This window comes from Colobus angolensis, unplaced genomic scaffold, assembly GCF_000951035.1.
Source record: "Colobus angolensis palliatus isolate OR3802 unplaced genomic scaffold, Cang.pa_1.0 Scaffold126, whole genome shotgun sequence".
NCBI lineage: Eukaryota > Metazoa > Chordata > Mammalia > Primates > Cercopithecidae > Colobus > Colobus angolensis.
Window position 1 is genome coordinate 9,607,237 of NW_012113808.1, and position 24,102 is coordinate 9,631,338.

General features: G+C 34.4%; 1 protein-coding gene across 2 annotated transcripts in view; it reads right to left on the bottom strand.

The window, feature by feature from the left end:
- Nucleotides 1-24,102, bottom strand: part of NME7 (NME/NM23 family member 7) — a 236,397-nt gene that overhangs the window by 185,865 nt on the left and 26,430 nt on the right. The window contains exons 2-4 of one of the 2 annotated variants that reach the window (XM_011933423.1): nucleotides 14,040-14,147; nucleotides 12,766-12,932; nucleotides 690-800 (exon numbers count right to left, since the gene is read on the bottom strand). In XM_011933423.1, the coding sequence (XP_011788813.1) occupies nucleotides 690-800; nucleotides 12,766-12,932; nucleotides 14,040-14,147 (386 nt within the window). The remainder of the gene's footprint in view (nucleotides 1-689; nucleotides 801-12,765; nucleotides 12,933-14,039; nucleotides 14,148-24,102) is intronic. The other variant, XM_011933424.1, reaches the window with a different exon arrangement.

Here is a 24,102-nt window from a genome sequence, read left to right on the forward strand (position 1 = left end):
AAAAAAAAAAAAAAAGAAACAGGACTTCTGCAATAAAAAGTTCCCTTTACAACCAGACCAGCTTAGACTGGTTAGAACTGAGATAGGCAACTGAATGACATCAAAAAGATCTCGGGCTTCATTATAATCTCATTTTCATACTATATGATACGCCCACCAGCACCATGACAGCTGAAAATGACCATGACAATGACCGGAAAAGGTCATAAAAAGACAAAAAGGAAAGCAGCACTCCGATTCACCATCAATTGTGAAACCGATGGAAGTTCACCACCAATTTCCAGAAAAGAAATGCATGCTGCTCCTCTTGCTTTTTATGTCCTTTATTAAAGAAATCCTTTATTTTAATCCCCTCACCCTTCACTAGTTGAGAAGTTGATTTGTGAGCCACGCTCCTGTTTCTCAATTCCATGGACACTGACTAAAGCCTGCACTACTTGATACGCACTTTCGGTTTTGTGTATAGCCTTCATGACACTGAACAGGAAAAGATCCCATCTTTTGGGGGCCGGCTTTGTCAGTAACATTCTAGATGAATTCCTGTCAGTTCCCATTTTGGTAAGGTTACTATTCTATTCTTAGTCATTCAATAGGAGGTTTTTAAATTTTAAACAACGACAAGAAAGATAGAAAATGATTTTTTAAAAAGTAATCAGACATTACATAACTGAAAATGATCAAAAAATTACCTTGATAGCATCATCATTTTGAGTTTGGTTATAGTAAATCCAGCTTTGTTTATAATTTCAATTATTTCTCCAGCCTTTGATATGGCATCTGGTTTAATTAGGGCTAGCGTTCTATAAGGAAACAGAAAATAAGTTTGCAAATAAAAATAAAACTAGATCAACAGTTTTTATTTATAATTCCCAAGCAGCAGTAGTTTTCTCAACAATCATCCTAGATCATCAAAATTTGAAATTAATTATATAGAAAAGTGTATTAAAGACATCCTTTAAAAACTTATACAAAGTAAGCATAGTATTTTTCCCATGAATATCAAAATTAGATACTAAACTTGGAGGGGGGGGAAGTTTAGGGAAAAAAGCACTAAAATTGTTATTTTTAATGTATCCGAATGAGAAAACACAGGCATTTAGAATCTCCAGTTCTTAGAATACATTTTGTACAAAGGACTAATCTCTAAAACATTGCATTAAATATATTATGAGCTTGGTTTCTGATCTCTTAGACTTCAACATATGTACGCTATATAGTCAGTTCACCACTGATTTGGAAATAATTATAAATTCTTCTATTGATTCTTTATTCATAACATAGGTGATTGCATGAAGAATCAAATGTCTTCTTATACAACAATGTATATGAATAGGTAACAACATGCTAACTTTTAAAGTCATGCTCTTCTCCAAGAGGATACATCAGAACAATGCACTCTCCCCCTCTGAAGATTCAGAATTAAGAGCAATTTGGAGATGAAGATCACCTGAGGGTCCTCATTTTACTGATGAGGAAACTAGGCCTACCAAGGTAACATACCAGAGGTTACACAACGGGTCAGCAGCGTTCTCAGGACAAAACACCCAGCTCACCAGACTCCTAGGTCTGTCCTTCCATGTCACAAATAATGTTACTATTAATATTATTAAAAAGGGGCATCATCACCAAATTCTCAAGAATATTATTTGCAAACGTAATATAAAAATTATATTAGCTGGAGTAATTCTGCTTTTGTAATAAAGAATTGCTGCCACTTTCCCCTCTGCATTTCCAATTGCTCTTATAACACTGGCATTAATTCAAGGAATCCATAAAAGGAGAATGGTTGGTCTTTTCATTGTTGGATTTTTTTCACCAATAACACAAAGTTAGCTCAGGATAAAATTCAAATATCCTTACTTAAATTGGATATAGCTTATGGCTGAGGTTTAAAACTGTAATAACAAAAGAAATTGTTCATCTTAGTGTGTTTATTACAAATTATACCAGATAATGCTTTTCTTTGTTTTAAAGCAAATGAGTCAGTTATATTACTTTATATTGTCTAGCTTCATTGAAAACACACTTAAAACTCTTCACTTTTTAATTCATATTATTTAAATATTTTAAACCAAACTGACTTATAAACTGTTTATGCTCAACTCTGGAAGAACATTTCAATGACCATGGCTGTTAAAGAAAATATAAAACATGGCAGTAGTCATCAATGTGTATAAACAAGAAGCAATGTGAAAAGTCTAAAATTGACGAACAGCTTAAAATGTAATTTGATTTTCTCTCAAATGCCTACGAGAGACAAAAGATTGATTATGTGATAAATGACTCTAAAGAAATTCCTCTGTTATGTCTTTGCTGTTTAATTTTTCAGTAAGTAATAGTAAATTGTATTTTGGAGGGAAAATAAGAGAAATGTCAGGCATCATATGTGTTAATTTCAAAATAACGATAGCACACGAAGAAACAATAGGGCAACAAAGATATATCAGTAGTATCTCTGTTATCTGTAACTGCATAACAAACCATCCAAATATGTAGTGGCGTAAAACAACAATTTCTCAAGGTTCTGTAGGTAGGCTGTGCAGTGGTTTTACCGAGAATCATTCACACAGCTGTATTCAGCTAGTGGACCAGCTGGGGGCTCTGCTCAGCTGAGACAATTAGGCTTTTCTCTCCTGTGGTCCTTAAGGAAGCTAGACCAGGGCTCTTCAAATACCACCACACAGCAACCGATGTACAGGCAATTGTCAAGTGTCCCCTTGAGTCATGTTTGCTGACATCTCTTTGGCCAATGCAAGTCACGTGGTCAAGCTCAGCGTCATTATGAGAGAAAACCACGAGGTATGATTCATTGAGAGCCATCAGTGAACAATCTACCACTTAGTAGTCCTCTTGTCTGCGCTGAGGCAAGCACTGTAAGATGCAGCATGAGATACTCTCAAAAGAAAACAAAAAATTATAAAAACCACTATTTAAGATTAAAACTTCTTAGCAATACACAGTAACTACTTCTTGTGAAAAAACAGTTTGGCCCGCCTTCACGAACCCAGAATATGGATTTCCAGAAAAAAAACAATTCTCACAGAGCTATGCAATAAATGTCTTCATCAGGTTCTGAGCAAAAATTGCAGCAAACATATTTCTGAGACAGATGACTGACTGCTATACAATAAATGTCCCAGATAGTATATAGTGCTATTGCTATGTAATAACGTCTTAGATAGCACAGTGCTACAGACTCTTCAAATGCCATTGACCAAAAAGAATAAATATGCAAACTTTCATCTATGCTAATGTATGTAACTATTCTAAAAGGTATTCATATTTGTCTTAAGTATATAAAAACCTATTCTAAACATCAAGGCTAAATTTTTGGTTTTTCTCATGCTTCCCTTACAAGCATAACGTGTGTATCTGCCCCATGGATAAAGGAAAACTGTCTCAAATGAGGTATCTATAATTTGGAGGAAAATTCAGTGAGTCAAGACTTTTGCTTGGCAACAAGAGCAAAATTATTCAGAACAATTCTTCCACCAAAAACTAAAAAAGTTGATATTTTAAAAAATCTTTTAAAAATTAAAGATAAATTGACTAGATCATAAATAATTACTGGGACAAAAGTGAAAAAAAAAAAAGTAAGAATGAAAGGTAAGAATAAAAGTTGTTTTTGACTTGACAGCATTGCCTATCTGGAAAATCTGAACTTTGATTTGTAATACATCTAACAGAACCCAAGAGATGATCCTTCCTAAACCAATTTGGACCCAAAGGCTACACCATCCCCCTTAGGGTGAATCAGAAACAACCAAGTCTTGAATGGCAATACAAGTTCACATCATCTAAGCAGTCTCAAAACTTACAATTTTTGAACTACCAGTCATACCGACTGCTAATGCCTCTGGGAAAAAGACAGAAGCAAAGACAATTAATTCCCTCCTAGTAGGAAAGCAACGTCATCCTGTACCTCAAATAATTCATATGAAAATGCATATGACACATATAATATATACATATATGCAATACACCCACACATACACACATGGCAATCATACAGAAAGATAACCACACACACATACACACATACCGGGACAAGACCAACATGACGGAAAACCAGGAGAAACAACAGAAGAGAGACCCACAAATACTTCAGATACTAGGATAATCAGATAAAAACTTTAAAATATCTGTGCAAACTATGGTTAAAGGACTAAAAGACAAGTTACAAAATATTATCAGGCAATAGAAAACTATAAGCTACAAAACTAAAAAGAAAATATTAGAATATCTTGTGATGAAAATACAATAATAAAAATGAGAACTAGATAAAGGGTTTGACAGAAGAAAGCAAATTCAGAATGAAGCACAGAAAAACAAAAAGATACAACAGAGATAAGAAAATAGTTTCTGAATGTAAGGGAAATAAAGACATTTTCAGATGAGTGCAAACTGAAAGAGTTTTCTATTAATAAACATACTCAAAAGGAAATTACTTTTTTAAAATGTAATTTAAGCAAAGGTAAAATCATTCCAAACAGAATGTTTCAGATAAAAGAAAGGATAAAAAGCAAAAAGTGAAGAAACCTAAATGAATACTGATTACATAAAACAATAATAGTAAATCATTAGGTTCATGGAAAAACAAAAACAAAAAAATACACAACAAAAACAGCATAAAATTCAGCAAAAATCCCAGCAAAAATCGAGGTAAAGTCTTCTGAGATTCTTAGATTTTCAAGAAGGAAGGTGAAAATATTAATTAGATTTAAGTTCCACCAAGTTAAGTACATATATTGTAGTTTATAGTGTAAACACTAACTGTATGTAGAAAAAAAAAACAGGTGAAAAAATCCTCAAGCAATCCAATCAATAAAAAGTAAGATAATAAAACAGGCAGAAGAAGAAAGCTCAGGATAAGATGTCAGAGTTAAAGCCAAGTATATTAATAGTTACATTACAAATAAGTGCTCTACAGTAGATGCAGGTTATAAAATTGTATTTATAAAAAAATTTTTTAAAGATAATCTGATTGGATTTTAAAGCCTAGATGATGGGTTGAAAGGTGGAGCAAACCACCATGGCACATGTATACCTATGTAATAAACCTGCACATTCTGCACACGTATCCCAGAACTTAAAGGAAAAAAGAAGATATAAAAAGCAAACAAACAACAACAAAAAAAACAACTAATGAAAGGCACACTTAGAATAGAATACTGAAAATCTAAAGTAAAAAGAATGGAAAAGGTATACCATGTGAATGTTAACTAAAAGAAAGCCATTGCAGCTATATTAATATCAGAGAAAGTAGACTTTAAAGTGAAAGGCATTGCTAGAGATGAAAATGGTCTCTTCATAGTAATAAAAGTTTCAATTTACCAAGAAGATACAACAATTTAGATCACCTAGTAACATACCCTTAAAATTATAATATAAAGACTACATAACTACAAGAAGAAATAGACAAATGATAATTACATTAGAAAAGTTTAACAAAACCTTGGCAATTGATACAATAAGCTGCCCAAAAATTAGTAAATACATGAAAGATTTGAACATCACAATTCACAGACTTTACCTAATGGATGAATATATAAAACTATACAAAACAACTGCAGACTAAACATTCTTTTCTTTTCTTTCTTTCTTTTTTTTTTTTTTTTCTTTTTTTTAGAGATGGAGTCTCGCTGTGTCACCCAGGCTGGAGTGCAGTGGTGCCATCTCAGCTCACTGCAACCTCCACCTCCCAGGTTCAAGCAATTCTCCCACCTCAGCCTCCTAAATAGCTGGGATTACAGATGCGTGCCACTACCACCTGGCCAGTTTTGGTACTTTTAGTAGAGACAAGGTTTCACCATGTTGGCCAAGCTGGTCTCCAACTCCTGACCTCAAGCCTCCCAAAGGGCTGGGATTACAAGCATGAGCCACCACACTTGGACTAAACATTCTTTTCTAACACACATAGCTAATTAATATTTTACTATTCTAAGCCAGAGGCAAATCTCAACCAGTATGAAAGGCAAAAATCATGAAGAATATGTCCTCTAGGCACATGCAATTCAGTTAGATTCCAATACAAAAAGAGAATAAACAAATCTCCATATGTTTGGAAATAAACATAATTCTAAATAAATAATAAACCAAAGAAGACAACACAAAGAACGTAAAAAATATTTCTAACTGAATAAAAAATACATATCAAAAATAATAGGATATGATTATAAGCAGTATTTAGAAGGAAATTTATACCCTTAATTGCATATATTAAAAATGTTAAAAATTGATAGAATACATAATTCTGAAACTACTAATAGCAGAAAAGGAGAATAAAGAAAATTGGTCAGTAACCACCAACTCAGAATTGTGTGTCTAGCAATAGTACCATTAAAGAAAGAGGGTAAAATAAAAAACATGTGCAAATTAAAAAGAAACAGGTAGTTTGCAATGAAGAAATGAAGGATAACAAGAAGAGAAATTATTCTAAAAGGACAGGTTGATATGCAAGAAGAATTGGTGAATAAATGTTTAGGTAAATCCAAGCAAATATTGTTTCTAGCAAAATAAATAAATAAATAAATAAAAGAATGTCTAACATGCAGGCAAAAAAAACTGAATGTCCAAAGACAACAATAATAATAACGAAACTATGTAAGGTTTAAGAGAGATTAGAGCTAAACTGTCCTAAACTTGTTGTATGACTTGGGAGAGAGCCATGTTATTATAGAACTTTAAGTCAAATACATGAAAAAATTTCAAGCTCAACCAATAAAGAATAAGAATAAAAATCACATAATCTCTAAAGCAACAGAGAATATAGTAGGCAGAATAATACTACCCCTCAAAGATATCCACATCATAATCTTCAGAACCTATAAATATGTTACCTCACCTGGCAAAAAAGACTTTGCAGAGGTGATTAAGATTACAGGCCTTGAGATAGTAGAGATTATTCTGGATTAATTCCCACTGGCCCAATCTCATCACGAGTCCCTAAAATCAGAGAATCTTTACTAGCTTTAGAGAACCAGAGAGAGGTCAGTGTGGGGAGGACTCAGCATGCTATTGGCGGCTTTGAAGATGGAGAAAGGTGGCCCCAAACCAAGGAATGTGGATGGCTTCAAGATGTTGGAATACGCAAGGAAATCGATTCTTTCCTAGAGCCTCAAGAGAAATGCAGCCTTATCAACACCTGATCTTTACCTGATGAGATCTGATTGGACTTCTGACAGAACTGTAATATCATAAATTTGTATTGTTTAAGTGACTAACTTGGTGTTAATTTGTTATAGCTTCAAAAGAAAACCATAAAATATATTTAAAAAAAAAAACTGAAGAGAGGAAGAAAAATTTCTTCAACTAATCCAAAGAAAAGGCAAGAAGAAAAAATAGAAAAACAGCAAAACAATAAAATAGAAATATATACAAAAATATCAATAATCACAGCATATTTAAATGTACATGTACTAACTATACCAATGAAAATATAAGGGTTCCAGATTAAATTTAAAAAAAACTATATGTTATTTACAAGAGCTATAAGACATATCTTAAGCATAACAGGGCAAGTCTAAAAGAGATGGCTAAAAGATATTCATTAACCCAAACACACTATCAGTCAAACTCTTTCTAAGGAAAGATGGCTCAAGCTGGCGTTGGAAAGGAAATTGAACTGTAATCTGTTAACTGACTAAGGACCATATGACTGAGAATTGTAGAATGGAAAGGCAGAATTTTATCTTATTTTACAGAAAAAAATATCAATTTCTCCCTGGGAATTTAATAATGAGAAGGCATTTTTCATTGCATTATTTGGGAGGCAGTTGCACTGTTGTTGAGTCTGTCGTATAATCAATAGCATGCCATCTTGGACAATGATACTATAGGTAAGTAAAGATGAGAAAAAGATTGGGGGTGAGTTTTTAGCAAGGCCTTTGTTACTGAACCAAGGTGTTTCTCTCTGGGTGCCTTTCAGCAGCCAAAACTCAACTGCTCACCACTGGTCCTAGGACAATATACAAAGTAACAGTAATTGGTATTGAGGGAATGGTTTCCCAAAGGTGACAGCAAGACTAAACTAATATTCATCTGGTCTCTTCCCCAAGAAGTAGCCATAGTCTACTAGGGCATAGCAGCCAATTGGCTTAAAGGTAAAAAACCCAGAAAACAACTAGGAATGTGTACCCTTGCTCCTCATGAGTAAAGTAACTTCCATCCCTGTTCCCATGAGAAAGTACTCTCTCTACTTCTTCCATTTGCTCCTCCACGTCTGGACGTATTGAAGGGTTTCTGGTTATATGTGGCCCTATCTCTTTTTTCTCAGACCTGCAGGTCCTCAAGTAGGGGATAGTGTACAAGTAAGGGATAGCGTATTGTTCTCCTGCTTTCACATGTTAAGCACGTCGGAGTCGGAGTCAGAGTCCAGCACCTGCAGTGGAAGGCTGTTTCCCTCTAGTGCTCTCTCTCCTGTGCTCCATGGGCTGGGAGGCAGGATGAGAACCCTGAGCAAGCGTGCCCTCAGTTTGTTCTGTAGATCCACCTTTTCCTCAGGCGGGCTTCTAAGTTCCAGATCAGTGTAAGGGAAGAGGAAACAGGATTAGAAAGAAAACCTCAACCATTCTCAAACCCAGCTTTCACAAGACAGCCTAAATAAAATTAATACTTAATATTTTGATCTACATCTGTCTCCTGTGTTAGTTCTTCATCAGTTAGTAATTTGGAGGGAAGAATGGAGACTAACTGAGCTCAAGAGATGACAAGAAGCTGTTTTAAGGAGGAATGTAAAAGATAAAAAAGAGAAGAGAAATAAGAGAGATTTATGACGGAGACAAGTAAATTGGTGAGATTAGGTCCCCTTGTGGATTTAGGGACAAAATACATATGGAACTCAAGGACAGCTACCAATTTTCTAAGTATGTGATTAGGTGAATGTTGTATTAGTGCATACATAAGTAGGTTTTTCAATGAAAGAGAATTAATTTAATTTTGAATTTGTTAATTAATTCAATTTTGGATTTTTAAGTTCCTGTGAAAAATCTACATGGAAAGGTTCAGGAAAAAGATTAAACATATGGTTTTACAGCTGGGGTGATGACATAAATTTGGAAAGCAACACATTGTTGAAGTCATGGAGTACATAGAATCCCCGGGAGGGTATATAGAATGAGAAAAAAAGGGCCATGAACAGAACCCTGGGGGAATACCGGGAGTCTTTTTTGCCTCTGAGAAGGAATGGCTCTGAGAAAAAAATAGCCAGAGAGATAGAGATGGAAGCAGTGGTAGGGGTGGGGGTGGCGAAGTGCCATAACAACCAGGGGAAGACAGAATAATAATTTTTAAAGTATTATAAACTTTATTTATTCCAGTTGGGATGGAAGAACAGAAGAGGTACATTTTTAGCATTTATTAAAATTAAATTATTTAATTAAAAATTTTAATTTAATTTTAATTAAAGTTAAAATGTCTTTTAATTCATTTATATATTAATTATGATATCCCAATACTGTAATCCTATTAAACTATATAATACCTGAACCCGAAAGTTGTTTCAAACTTGATATAGCCAAGATTTTATGACATTTCCTTCCAACGAAAATTCTTCAAACATGTATCTGATGATACTGGCAAATCTTCACATAGAAAAAATGTATAGTTCATATGAGTCAAATTCTAATATTAGAGAATGTATGTTCATCCATAAGAATTGTTAAACTATGTAAGTCTAGAAAATATATAAAGTATTATTTCAGTACCTTTTAAAAAATTATCAATTAAGCAAATGCTTGGAATTTTGGGCTGTATTTAAAAACTCAAAAGGTGATTTAGGTCAAAAGGTTATTTAGGTCAATCTCCCTACCTCCAGGGAGAAGTATTCTTAAGCCCCTTCCAAGCACAGGTCTCACCTAAAATATGGCTTTTTATCCACATACCATTTCAGCACATCTCCAAGAGGACAGGAAAATGCATACTGTGACTGAGTTCCTGCTGTGATGGAGCCTCAAATAACTTGGGCTTAGACCTTGGGATCAAGTTGACTTCATAATTTTTCTTCTGAAAAACAGCAGGGTCTTCCTTTCACTGTAAGTTAATAGATGGGCTCAAGAACTTCAGGCATTTAACATCTACTACAATGTTGTTCACCCAACCTAGTGATGCCTTTATCCCTTTAATTTGATTAGGTGACTTGTTTTCTGGCTGACACTCAAAAGGAATGAGGATTGCTGAATGTAAATATGTGGCTCAGTACTTAAAATTAATGGATTTTTAAATAGGATACTAGCATTATTTTTCATTGATTTTTATAAACTTCTTACTAAAGATATAAGCTATCAAAGTAAACATTTAATACCTCACTTATTGCATGGGGAATAGCTGTCTATTCATATAAAATTCCTCTATCATTCATACACATGCATACATATACACACTGACTCATCATATGAGAAGTATTTAATTATTTCTGGTTTGAGGTAATAAATTTTTAGAAAGACACAAATTGTATTGTGTCTCTACATCTAAACAACAGAATCATAAAGTGTCAACTGATTACTAGCTAAAATTAATATCAAAGACTGACTCATTGACAACTTGTAACCTTTATCCATTTGATTACAGGATCTTTATAAAGAGAGGATAGAAATGTGAATCAAATGTCAGATTTCTACAGTCAAAGGGAATTGGAAAGCTGAAGCTAGTTCATGAGTTAAGCTGAATTATATTAAATTATCTGGATAACTGCTCCCCAGTTAGCTGATAGGCTCCATGGGGATCAATTTCACTCATCCTCCTCACTACAGGCTTTACTATAGAAAGAAAAGAGTTGAAAATGTAAATAGTTCATAAATTTTTTCAACACTATACAAAACTGAGAACTAGACTAAATCAGTTGTTACACAGAAGGTGTTTCTGTGGAACGCTGATACACACACACATATATTTCCATATGCTTACTTTTGGCCATTTAAATAAAACAATACATTTTTGAAACTCTTCGGTTTGGAGGAAGGTTATTTAAATTACCCAAATGGTTGGTGGATTTACTAACCCATATGCAATTAAGAAAGAATAAGAAAAGAAAATGGTGAATCAATTTGAGTCAGTAAAATATATATTACATATATTTGCAGTAACTATATTAAGCCCAAATACTTCAAATTTGTTTTTACATTAAAATAGAATTCTTCTGTTCATCCTGTTTTAAAATCAATCCCATTCAACAGTATTTGCCAGCATATTAATTAGAGGTTTAGTAGAAAGAGAATGAATTTTAGAGAAAAACAAAACATGGTTTTCTGGTTTCCCTGTACTTTCTAGCTGTGTTACTGTGGACTAGTTACTTACCCATTCTATAAAATAGATTTAACAACATTCACTTCAGTCAAATCATAGTTAAAATATAAAAATTATCATTTTTATGGCTGGTATTTTATTTTTCTTAGGTCAGACTGTTAACTCTGCCTCTCTAACTCGCTTATTTTGCTAGTTTAAATAAAAATTTAAAGTAGTCTTCCAGCCTGGGCAAGATGGCCAAACCCCATCTCCTGCAAAATACCAAAAAATTAGCCAGGCATAGTGGTGCATGGCTGTAGTTCCAGCTACCTGGGAGGCTGAGATGGGAGGATCACTTGAGCATGGGAAGTCAAGGGTACAGTGGGCTATGATCTTGCCACTTCACTTCAGCCTGGGTGATGACAGAGTCAGACCCTGCCTAAAAAAATAATTAAGTAAAATAAAGCAGTCTTGAACTGAGGTGTATGTAAAGTGCATATCAGAGTGTCTGGCATATAGTATGTGCTCCATAAATGAATGCTACACATATTTATTAGTTTTAAATAAAGGAATTATGGTTGGCATTTCCTTAATTCCATAGACTTTTACATAAGATCTCACAACATTAAAAGATTCCTGTTTATTTATCTAATACCTGAAATTTTTGTCCTATTTCAAAGAAAGTGTTTGGTCTTCCTTTGTTACGAGGCATTCACCACCCCTCTGATCCATTACCATTTGTGTACTAACACCCACACTGAGAATCCAATCATCTCAAGAACCATAAAGTGCTTATATGGAAAGACTATGGAAGTCACAGAAAGAGATATCATATTACTATGAGAGTGACTCAGATGTTAGGCAATCAACTAGTCATTTGAGTAGCAGATCTCAAAAAATAGTTCGATTGATTTGTTTTCCCTATTGAATTCAATCATTTTTGGAACCTTTTATACATATAGCCTTAACTTCTACAAATAATCCCTATTTTAATTACAGCACCAATCACTCTACAGTAAAAAAAAAAATCCCCAAACCATACAAAATATAAGCTACAGAAATTAGAGCTAAGAGAGATGACAAAGGACTTAAATTTTCATTTCAAATATAATTAATTCTAGTCTCAGAAAGTTGAAATTCATAAATGTGGAGATTGAAAATTTAAAAGTCATCTTGATAATACTGAAAATCAGTATTCAGAAGGAAAACATCAGAAGTCCTTGTTTTCTATAAGTCTAATTTTCAGCTGTATCTACAAGTTGTTCTTTCTCACTTCCATTTTTTTCTTAGCCCCTTTTACAGATGACTGTATCTCTGAGATGTGCTAAGTGCCATAGGAGACATAAATATGAATTAAGGCAGATGAGACATGTACAACTACGATATTATCAATTTTTTTTTAATTGAAAAAAAGAAAAAGAACGAAGACAACCATTTTCCAGGTCCTATCTATCCTCATATGGTTAAATACTCCCAGTTTTGATTCAGATTGACTTTGAACCCAAAGTTAGAGAATGTAAAAAGATTATATAATTGTTTTCTTACTTTTCTTTCCTACTGCCCAGCTGGCGAGCTGTATATTGATCCCCATAGTCAATTAATACCAATTGTCGAGAAAAGACATTCACTTTGTTGCCTATAAATAAATCTTCCAAGTGCAGGCTATCATATTTGGTCCGCTTTAAAAAGGTGCGATGATTCTTTACATCATGCTAGAACCAGACACAAGAATATAACAAACAAACAAAATTTATGAATAAGGAAAGTTAATCTTATCATTCATAAGGTAGAAATAATTCTTAATTCTGTCTTATCAACGATAAGTTATATTCTGTTTCTTTTTTGTTACAAATATAAATCATAATTTTTAATTACTTCCATATTTCTGAATCCAATCTGGTAATAATATAAAAGCTTTTTATTACAAATTTAATACTCTTAAAACCCTGAATAGAAAGATTTGTTTATTACCAAATCATTTCAGTAGTCCTCACAAAATGCTAAAGAAAGAGTCATACACCCAAATTTCTGCTTTTCTGTGTACACAAAATCCCAATACCAAAAAGATTCACTTGTTAAAATTGTGTTGCCAGTGAAGAAACACAAAGAAATAAACAGAAGCCTCTTAGCTTGAGCCTCCTCAATTTGACTTTTTGTAGCAGTAACAGCTTTCAATAATGAGGACGTATTTATGACCATAATAATCCTTATCTATAATCACTTATTGGTTATTTCTTATCCAAAACATGAATAATCCCATTTCAGTCTTTTGTGTTTTTTTCTTTTTTTTTTGTTTGAGACAGAGGCTCATTCTGTCGCCCAGGCTGGAGTGCAGTGGCGTGATCTCAGCTCACTGCAACCTCCACCTCCTGAGTTCAAGCCATTCTCCTGCCTCAGCCTCCCGAGTAGGTGGGATTACAGGCATGCACCACCATGCCCGGCTAATTTGTTGTATTTTTAGTAAAGACAGGTTTTCACCATGTTGGTCAGGCTAGTCTCGAACTCCTGACCTCAAGTAATCCGCCCACCTCGGCCTCCCAAAGTGCTGGGATTACAGGCATGAGTCACCGTGCCTGACCCCCACTTCAGTCTTCTAACAACAACAAAAAAAATTTCCTATATTTGACATTAAAAGTAAAGGCACAAGTTAACTTCTTATACTGAAATTATAATGAATATTTTTAAAAAGAATTTCCATATATATATATACACACACACACATACATATAAATCTGTTTTTAAAAAGCAATTATATAAAAGGCAATGGTTCCCATGTTCACCCCCTTTGCCGACATTCAAGCAAAGAAAGGCTTATTTACCATTTCAACAGATCCATCCCCTGGGTAAAATAAAAGCTCATAACGTCGAAGAAGTGAAGCATTTGGATCATACCACTCTGCAATGAAAACGAATCTTTCACTATGACTCTGTAAAGAAAGACAGAAGAATTTTAACACTAACATATAAAGAACAAGCACTCTCCTATAAGTCACACAAAATGAAAGCAAGAATTACCAATTTGCCAAAAACAAACTTACTCCTACCTATTGTATTGAATTTTTCTGCTTTTCAACAAAATATCAGTTATCAACACATCCTCAGAAATATTTCCTTTTAATTTCTCACTAAATACCCTTAGATATCTCAGAGATGACTTATGGATTGCTTATTACTTTATAGCCATCTAATCATCCTGAGTAAATTAACATTTTCTGAGAACATGAGCTCCTGATTTTACTGTGGTAGCAATTCAGTCCTTCTGAAAGCAAGTTTACATAGAGACTATCAATAAATTAATATAAGAATAAATTTCTGAGGATAGCTCTCAATTATATGAAGTTTTGACTTCCCTAAATTTGAGAATCTAGTAGTATCAGAATATTACCATTAAAATTATAGTAAACATCTTTTTTCCTTAGTAATTACACATGATAGTATCTTTTTATAGAAATAGAGAATGTGTTAGTCTAGGACCTCTGAAAATAAATGTGAAGACAAGATTGAACATGCAAGAATTTCATTAAGGAAAATTCCTGTAATATAAAATGAGGAAGGAGCCAAGGAAGACTAGAAAAGCTGACAAAAACAATGCAAGTTTGACACAGAGTGGTGGAGAGATGCAAGGAAGGTTAAGTGGAATCATCTCAGATTGCTACACCCTCTAAGGAAGGTTCAGTAAGCCCATCAGGAAGTGCTAGAGCCAGGTGACTCCCAAGGACACTGAGGGGCCAGCTTTAGTATCCCTGTTCCTCTCAATCACTGGCTGGGAGCAGCCTTTGGGAAACAAGTGCTCAGCACAAAAGCAGCAGTGGATTTCAGAGAACAGCAGCTGGGACCCTTGGTCATTTAGGTTGCCTGTAGTTGGAGGTCTGTGAAGTACATTCTTAGGGCTACCACAGAGAGCAAAAAATGAAAAAAAATAAGTCAAAGATGGGTCCTTTTCCCTTGACTATCGAGAAGGATTTCCCATTACATATGTTAGTAAAAATACCCTCACCCCAAAGGTCCTTCATTATAATAAGCAAATAAAAGCATAGGGAAGAAGGGAATCTAGGAGTTTTATTGCTAATTCTGGATTTGCCATCTGATGCTCTGGTTAGGGCAAATTTGGGGATTCTTTTTATGTTAATAATTGACTTATAAATTCTAATGGTAGAAGTTGTATGTCATATTATGTTTATAATATAGCCATAAACTATAATATAGATGAGTAGTTTTTAAGACACTTTTATTTTTCCCACAATCATCCAAAGACATATTTAAACCATGCTGATTACTCAAGAGAAAATAAATGTAAAATAAGAGACATACTATGACATTTGTAAAAGCCTTCCATCATATATATTTTTCATATTGACTATATAACAATACAGCTTTTTTGAGTTTAAGTTTCACTGTGCATTCTAGTATTGTACTCACTTACAATAAAAATTTAAATATTAGTAAATTATTAAAATTTTTACTATCCATAATAAAATATTTACTTAAATACATAATTGAAATGTTGCCTTCACTAAAATAAATATAAAATAGAAGAAATGACACATCTAACTAAAGCAAATGAAAAATCAATGAAACCTGGTACTTCCATTTATCCATGTAGCCTATCCACCAAACCTGCCAGCCACACTTTTTAATTCTGAATTGGGCAGCAGAATTTTGCACTATACTCTATCCAGAAAACAGTTTTAATACAAAGAAAATAAACTGAAGAACTATTGCTTCTGGCTACGACAAAGTAGTTCATAGCAAACCAATGCTACTTCCAAGAACAACTAGAAAAGTAGGATATCAAAGATTTGGAGAGCTTTTAAGGCAGCCAGGATATGAGGATCCAAGATCCAGAAAGACAGGAAGCCCACTGAAATGAAACCAACATTCATTGTGTTGTTTTTACTCGTAAGACATGTGCTGAGTCTCAAGTCAAGTAGGCAAGTGACTGAGAAGCCTAAGAAGCTGGTAGAGGGAGCCCACCAAGGGGCAGAGAAACAGGTACAAAAGTGAGCTCAAACCTGTGCTTGTTCAGTAGAGTTTTTGGAAACGAACTCCCAAGTCAGTGCTGTTTCCTCTGCGAGAAAAAGTTTATTACTCCAAGTACAAATTATATTCAAACTTGATTTAAACTTAACTTTCTGGTTTACTTTTACAGTAAAAACTGTGTTTATTTCCTAGATTTAAAAGATATATCTAGAGATATAACAGTGGTACATCTGGACTTGGGATAAAACATCACAGGTTGGTCTTTCAACTACCTGCCTGACACACGTGCACACACACATGCACACTTACACACACCATCCAGACCAAAGCCACCTTTAAAAATTTAAAGAAAATTTACTTTTCAGCTTTGTTGAGCCAAATCTAGAAAAAAAGAGGAACTCGGTTTCCTTTTGCTTTTTTTTCCTCAAATGATATTAAAGCTATATATCATTTTGTTTTTAACTCTTCACTTTATGGATAAAGAAACTGAGCTCCAGAGAATATAAATGACTAGAATAAGGTCACAGAGCTGGTTAACAACTGAGCCAAAACTGGAAACTACACTTTCTATGACTCAGATATTTCCATATCACTAACCTTCCAGGGCCAACTCAAGAGGGAGAAACACTTTAGTAGCACATAGATACACCTTCAGCTGTTTGCCACAGATGCTCTGATGAGAATGTCGCAACCTAATGATTATATAGACAATCATTAGTTCCTTCTTCCTTGAAGATTCCAGCTTCTATCAAAAGTAATTTATGGGGAGCATTTAAAGATTACACTGCATCAAAAACAGACTTTCTTAAAGAAGCCAAATCATTTTTCCTCTTTTGAACATTTTAAATATAAGTTATACATAATAAAAGAGTTGATCCCTCACACATAATCACACTTTGTTCCAGAAATCTTAAAGTCTTAAAGGAAGATGTGTATTATTATACCCAGAAGTCTTGAAGTGACTTGAACTGGACAATGTGGTATTATTGTACCCAAAAGCCTTAGTATCTTAAAGTCTTAAGGTCTCTGTCTATACAGAGAGAACTCAATGGTAAGTAATGTAAACAATTTTTACATTGTAACATGCATATATGTGTGTATATATATGTATGTTATTGAGTGTAATGTAAAATTCATATGTTTTATAACATAAAATAGGTGATTTTATGGAAATTTTGACCAATATTGGAATTGCAAGTGAAATTATATTTGAAGACTAAGCAACTCCTTAGTGAAATAAATCACACCACCACCTCTCTCTGCTACTGTTTAAAGGAAGGCCCAGCTTTACAATGGATCATATGAAATTAACAATCTTTTCCATATAGATATACTTTAAAAAATCCAATCTCTCAGTTTAAGAGTGAGTTTAAGCTTATGTTACCAAGCAAAATTGTACCTTGGCCTCACATATTTCAATAACACTGATCAGAAAGCCATTCCATTCCTGATGATACTTTGATCATCAATCAACAAATACCAATTGGGCCTGGTACTACTAGTATGCTGAGTGCAATGAGCACGCCAATCTGGTAAGTCTGCTGCTGGTGGTGCTACTGCTGCTACCATTTGCTGGCGGCCTACAGCAAGTGACATGGCCCTGAAATGTGTGGCTTAAAGAGAAGATCCAGGAAACTATAAAGGGTTTTTTGGGGAGAAATTATGGAGGAATATTTGAGACAGTCCAAAAGACATGGGCAAGACTTAATCTCTGTAAGCCTCATTTTCCCCATCTGAAAAATGGAAACAGTACTTTCCTCATAAGGTAGTTATGGGGATTAAATGACTTAGTATACATGAAGCACTTAAGATTTCTGTTGCCTTTGTCTCCCAAAGCAGTGATGGTGGTTTATAGATCCACCTGTGACTTTAGAGCTGCACTGCACACACTCATCTCCCTCACTGATCTTTTTCTGACATACAAGAAGAGCATCTCTGGATTTGTGATGATGCAGCCTCAGCTGCAACTAATCCTAGGTAAATAGTTTTTTAAAGGCCTTTGTAGAAAAAATCAGTATGAAGGAAAAAGGGATTTATGATGGACAGAAAAATGACCAAAATTATATTTATAAATGAAAATAAAAACTACTGAACATATAATACTAAGTAAAATTTTGTAAAGGATATATAATATTAATAAATCAGAGCCAAAGTACAATTCTTACCTTTTGGGGAGTTCAAACAGTTATAGATCTGTTTTTGTCAATAAAAATTTTAGTAACAATTTTCTTTTTAAATTTTATTACACTATCTGTTACACATTTTTCTTTTTTTTTTTTTTTTTTTTTTTTTTTTGAGACAGAGTCTCGCTCTGTCACCTAGGCTGGAGTGCAGTAGCCAGATCTCAGCTCACTGCAAGCTCCGCCTCCCGGGTTTAGGCCATTCTCCTGTCTCAACCTCCCGAGTAGCTGGGACTACAGGCGCCCGCCACCTCGCCCGGCTAGTTTTTTGTATTTTTTAGTAGAGACGGGGTTTCGCCGCATTAGCCAGGATGGTCTCGATCTCCTGACCTCGTGATCCGCCCGTCTCGGCCTCCCAAAGTGCTGGGATTTATAGTGGACTTAGGGTGCCCCTTAAAGCAGATACAGCTTAGATCATAATACCCAAGTCTTTTCAAATACATGGAAAGCCTTCCTAAGAAGGATGGGTACAAACATGCCAAAATTGCAAAGACTACAGTAAATACCTAACTTTTCAATGCCCAGACACAGATGGACATCCACAAGTATCAAGATCATCCAGGAAAATATGAACTTACCAAATAAACCAAATCAGGCACAAGGGACCTATCCTGAAGAAACAGACATGTTTGACCTTTCAGAGTATTCAAAATAGCTCTGCTATATGTTTCAAAATCAACCCTGGCTAGGGGCCTGAAGCAAACCAGTTTAGTGCTAACCAAAAAAAAATCTAATCTATTTTATTTTCACTCTACCTTCTCTCCCACATATTCCTTATTTCTCACTCTACCGCTCCAAGCTTCAACTTCTTTGTTCCTAAATATTTTATGAAAAAGTTCAAAACACTTTTTCTTCTAGATAAGCAATATTTGTGTTTTCTTAATGTCATGCTGTGGTTTGAATTTTCAAATTTCATGAAAATTTGTGTTTCTTGAAAGAAAGAAAAAAACCTCTGCTAAGGAAACCCAAGAAATTCAAGATGACACAGAGAAGAAATTCAGAATTCCATCAGATAAACTTAATGAGATTGAAGTAATTAAAAAGAGTTGAGCAGAAATTCTGGAGCTGAAAAATGCAAAAAGCATACTGAAGAAGGCATCAGAGTCTTTTAATAACAGAATTGATCAAGCAGAACAAAGAATTAGTGAACTTGAAGACAGGCTATTTGAAAATATGCAGAGGAGACAAAAAAAGAATAAAAAACAATGAAGCACACTTACAGGATCTAGGGAATAGTCTGGAAAGGACAAATCTAAGAGTTATTGGCCTTATAGAAGAAGTAGAGAAAGAGATAGGAGTAGAAAGTTTATTCAAAGGGCTGATAACAGAGACCTTCCCACACGTAGAGAAAGATACCAATATCCAAATACAAGACGGTTATAGAAAACATCAAATAGATTTAATCCAAAGAAGACCACCTCAAGGCATTTAATAATCTAACTCCCAAAGGTCAGGGATAAAGAAAGAATTCTAAAAGCAGCAAGAGTAAAGAAGCAAATAAACAATGGAGCTCCAATACATCTAGGAACAGACTTTTCAATAGGAACCTTACAGGCTGGGAGAGAGTGGCATTACGTATTCAAAGTGTTGAAGGAAAAAAAGACTTTTATCCTATAGTAGTATATTTAGTGAAAATATCCTTCAAACATGAAGGAGAAATAAAGACTTTCCCAGACAAACAGAAGTCGAGAAACTTCATCAACACCAGACCTGTTCTATGAGAAATATTAAAGGGAGTACTTCAATCAGAAAAAAAAAGACATTAATGAGCAACAAATAATCACCTGAAGATACAAAACTCACTGGTAATAGTAAGTACACAGAAGAACACAGGACATTATAACACTATAACTGTGGCATATAGAGAAATGCAAATCAAAACCACGATGCGGTACCATCTCACACCAGTCAGAATGGCTATTATTAAGAAGTCAAAATGGCTGGGTGCAGTGGCTCATGCCTGTAATCCCAGCACTTTGGGAGGTCGAGGCAGAAGAATCACGAGGTCAAGAGTTCAAGACCAGCCTGGTCAACATAGTGAAACCCTGTATCTACTAAAAATACAAAAATTAGCCAGGCGTGGTGGCGGGTGCCTGTAGTCCCAGCTACTTGAGAGTCTGAGGCAGGAGAATTGCTTGAACTGGGGAGGAGGAGATTGCAGTGAGCTGAGATTGTGCCACTGCACTCCAGCCTGGTGACAAAGCAAGACTCTGTCTCTAAATAAATAAATAAAATCCATTACAAATGATACTGGAGAAATTCAAAAAATCTTTATGGCTACTACAAGCAACTATATGCCAATAAACTGAAAACTCTAGAAAAAAACAGAAAAATAACTAGATACATACAATCTACCAAGATTGAACCAGGAAGAAATTCAAAACCTAAAGAGACCGATAAGAAATAATGATATCAAAGCCACAATAAGGTCTCCCAGTAAAGAAAAGTCCAAAAAATAGAGGAGGAAGGACTACTTCCAAACTCATTCTATGAGGACAGTATTACCCTGATACCAAAACCAGACAATGACACATATAAATAAATAAATAAATAAATAAAACCACAGGTCAATATCTCTGATAAATATTGATGCAAAACTCATCAACAAAATACTAGCAAACTGAATTCAGCAATACATTAGAAAGATCATTCATTATGACTAAGTGGGATTTATCCCTGGGATGCAAGGATGGTTCAACATAAGCAAATCAATCAATGTGATAGGTCATATCAAAAGAATGAAAGATAAAAACCATACGATCATTTCCATTGACGTTGTAAAAGCATTTGATAAAACGCAACATACCTTCATGATGAAAACTCTCAAAAAACGGAATATAGAAGGAACATACCTCAACATAATAAAAGCATATTTGACACAAATAACAGACCCACAGCTAGTATTATACTGAATGGGGAAAAACTAAAAGCCTTTCCTCTGAGATCTGAAACATGACAAGGGTGCCCATTATCACTACTGTTATTCAACATAATAATGGAAATCCTAGCCAGAACAATCAGACAAGAGAAAGATATAAAGGGCATCCAAATTGGAAAGGAAGAAGTCAAATTATCCTTGTTCACAGATGATATGATTTTATATTTTGAAAAACCTAAAGACTCCACTAAAAGACTCTTAGAACTGATAAATTCAGTAAAGTTGCAAGATACAAAATCATACAAATATCAGTGATACTTCTACATGCAAACAGTGAACAATCCGAAAAAGAAATTTTAAATAGTTATCCCATTTACAATAGCCACAAATAAAATAAAATACCTAAGAATTAACAAAAGAAATGAAGTGAAGATCTCTACAGTGAAAACTATAGAACACTGATTAAATAATTTGAAAAAGACACCGAAAAAATGGGAAGCTATTCCATGTTCATGGAATTGGAAGAATTAATATTGTTAAAATGTCCACACTACCTAAAGCAATCTACAGATTCAATGCAATCCCTATCAAAATACCAACGTCATTCTTTAAAGAATAGAAATAGGAAAAACAGTTCTAGAATTTATTTGGAACCACAAAAAACTCAGAATAGCCAAAACCATTCTAAGCAAAAATAACAAAACTAAAAAAATCACATTAACTGACTTCAAATTATACTACAGAGCTATAGTAATCCAAACATCATGGTGCTGACATAAAAACAGACACATAGACCAATGGAATAGAATAGAGAACCCAGAAAAAATCCACACACCTACAGTCAACCCATTTTCAACAAAAGTGCAAACAAGATACACTAGGGAAAAGACAGCCTCTTTAATAAATGGTGCTGGGAAAACTGGATATCTATATGCAGAAGAATGAAACTAGACCCCCCCTATCTCCAGCCATATACAAAAATAAAATAAAAATGGATTAAAGTGTTAAATCTAAGACCTCAAACTATGAAACTACTACAAGAAAACATGGGAGAAAATCTCTAGGACATTGGTCTGGGCAAAAATTTCTTGAGCAATGCCCCACAAACATAGGCAACCAAAGCAAAAAGGGACAAATGGGATCACATCAAGTTAAAAACCTTCTGCACAGCAAATAAAACAATCAACAAAGTGAAGAGACAACCCACAGAGTGGGAGAAAACATTTGCAAACTACCCATCTGACAAGCGATTAATAACCAGAACACCTAAGGAGCTCAAACAACTCAACAGGAGGAAATCTAATAATGTGGCAAAAGATCTGAATAGATATTTCTTAAAAGAAGACATACAAATGGAAAACAGGCATATGAAAAGGTGTTCAACCTCACTGATCATCAGAGAAATGTAATCAAAACGACAATGAGCTATCATCTTATCCCAGTTAAAATGGCTCTTACCCAAAAGACAGGCAATAAAAAATGCTGGTGAGGATGTGGAGAACAGGGGACCCTTGCACACTGCTGTTAGGAATGTAAATTAGCAAAACCATTATGGAGAACACAGTTTGGAGGTTTCTCACAAAACTAAAAATTGGGCTACCATATGATCCAGCAATCCCACTGCAGGGTATATACCCCAATAAAAGAGAATCAGGATATTGAAGAGATATCTGCATTCCTATGTCTGTTACAGCACTGTTTACAAAAGCTAAGATCTGAAAGCAACCTAAATGTCCATCAACAGATGAATGGATAAAGAAAATGTGGTACATATACATAATGAAGTACCATCAAGCCATAAAAAAGAATGAGATCCAGTCATCTGCAACAACAGAGATGGAACTGGAGATCATTATGTTAGGTGAAATAAGCTAGGCACAGAAAGACAAACATTGCATGTTCTCACTTATCTGTGGGTTCTAAAAAAATGGAAAAAAATTGAACTCATGGACATAGAGAGTAGAAAGATGGTTACCAGAAGTTGGGAAGAGTAGTGGGAGGCTGTAGGGAAGGTGGGGGTGAATAACAGGTATAAAAATATAAAATAAATACAAAAATATAAAAATAAAAAGAATGACTAAGACCTACTGATAGCACAGTAGGGTGACTGTAGCCAATAATAACTTAATTGTACATTTTAAAATAACTTAAAGAGTGTAACTGCATTGTTTGTAACAAAAGGATATCAAAGGATAAATGTATCAAAAGGATAAATGCTTGATGGGACACAGTACATTCACCATAATGCGCTTATTTCACATTGCATGGCCTGTATCAAAACTATCTCATGAACCCCATAAATATATACACCTACTATGTAACCATAAAAATTTAATTTTTTAAAAGAAAGAAATTTGCCAAGATCACACAGCTTACAAACAGAGGTGAACCCAGGCAGCTTGACTCCAGATCTCCTGCTCTTAGCCCCTCTCCTTAACCGTGGCAAGAAGGGATCGAAACTCCCTTCTGAGAGACATTGGACTAAGCAGCCTATATAAGCTGCACTGTTAGCTTGATTTCTAGAAACAGCAACTATATTCTTTCAATTTAACCCCCTATTAAGACAAATCAGGTTTTAAAAACCAATACAATCATAACAGTAAAAATCAAGCCATACTTATCAGATTTGTAATTCTAACAATGCACTGAAAAAAATGTACATTGAATTTCGTAATGCTGTATTTTAGGAAAAATTACTTCACAATAGGCAGCAAAATATTTTTGTTCATACAAAAGTGCTCCCTTCTTTAAATCATACTAAATGGATTACATAATGCATGATGAAGAAATGTCTTAAACTAACTAGAAGTCTTATTTTCATGATTTGCATGCTGAAGGGTCAGT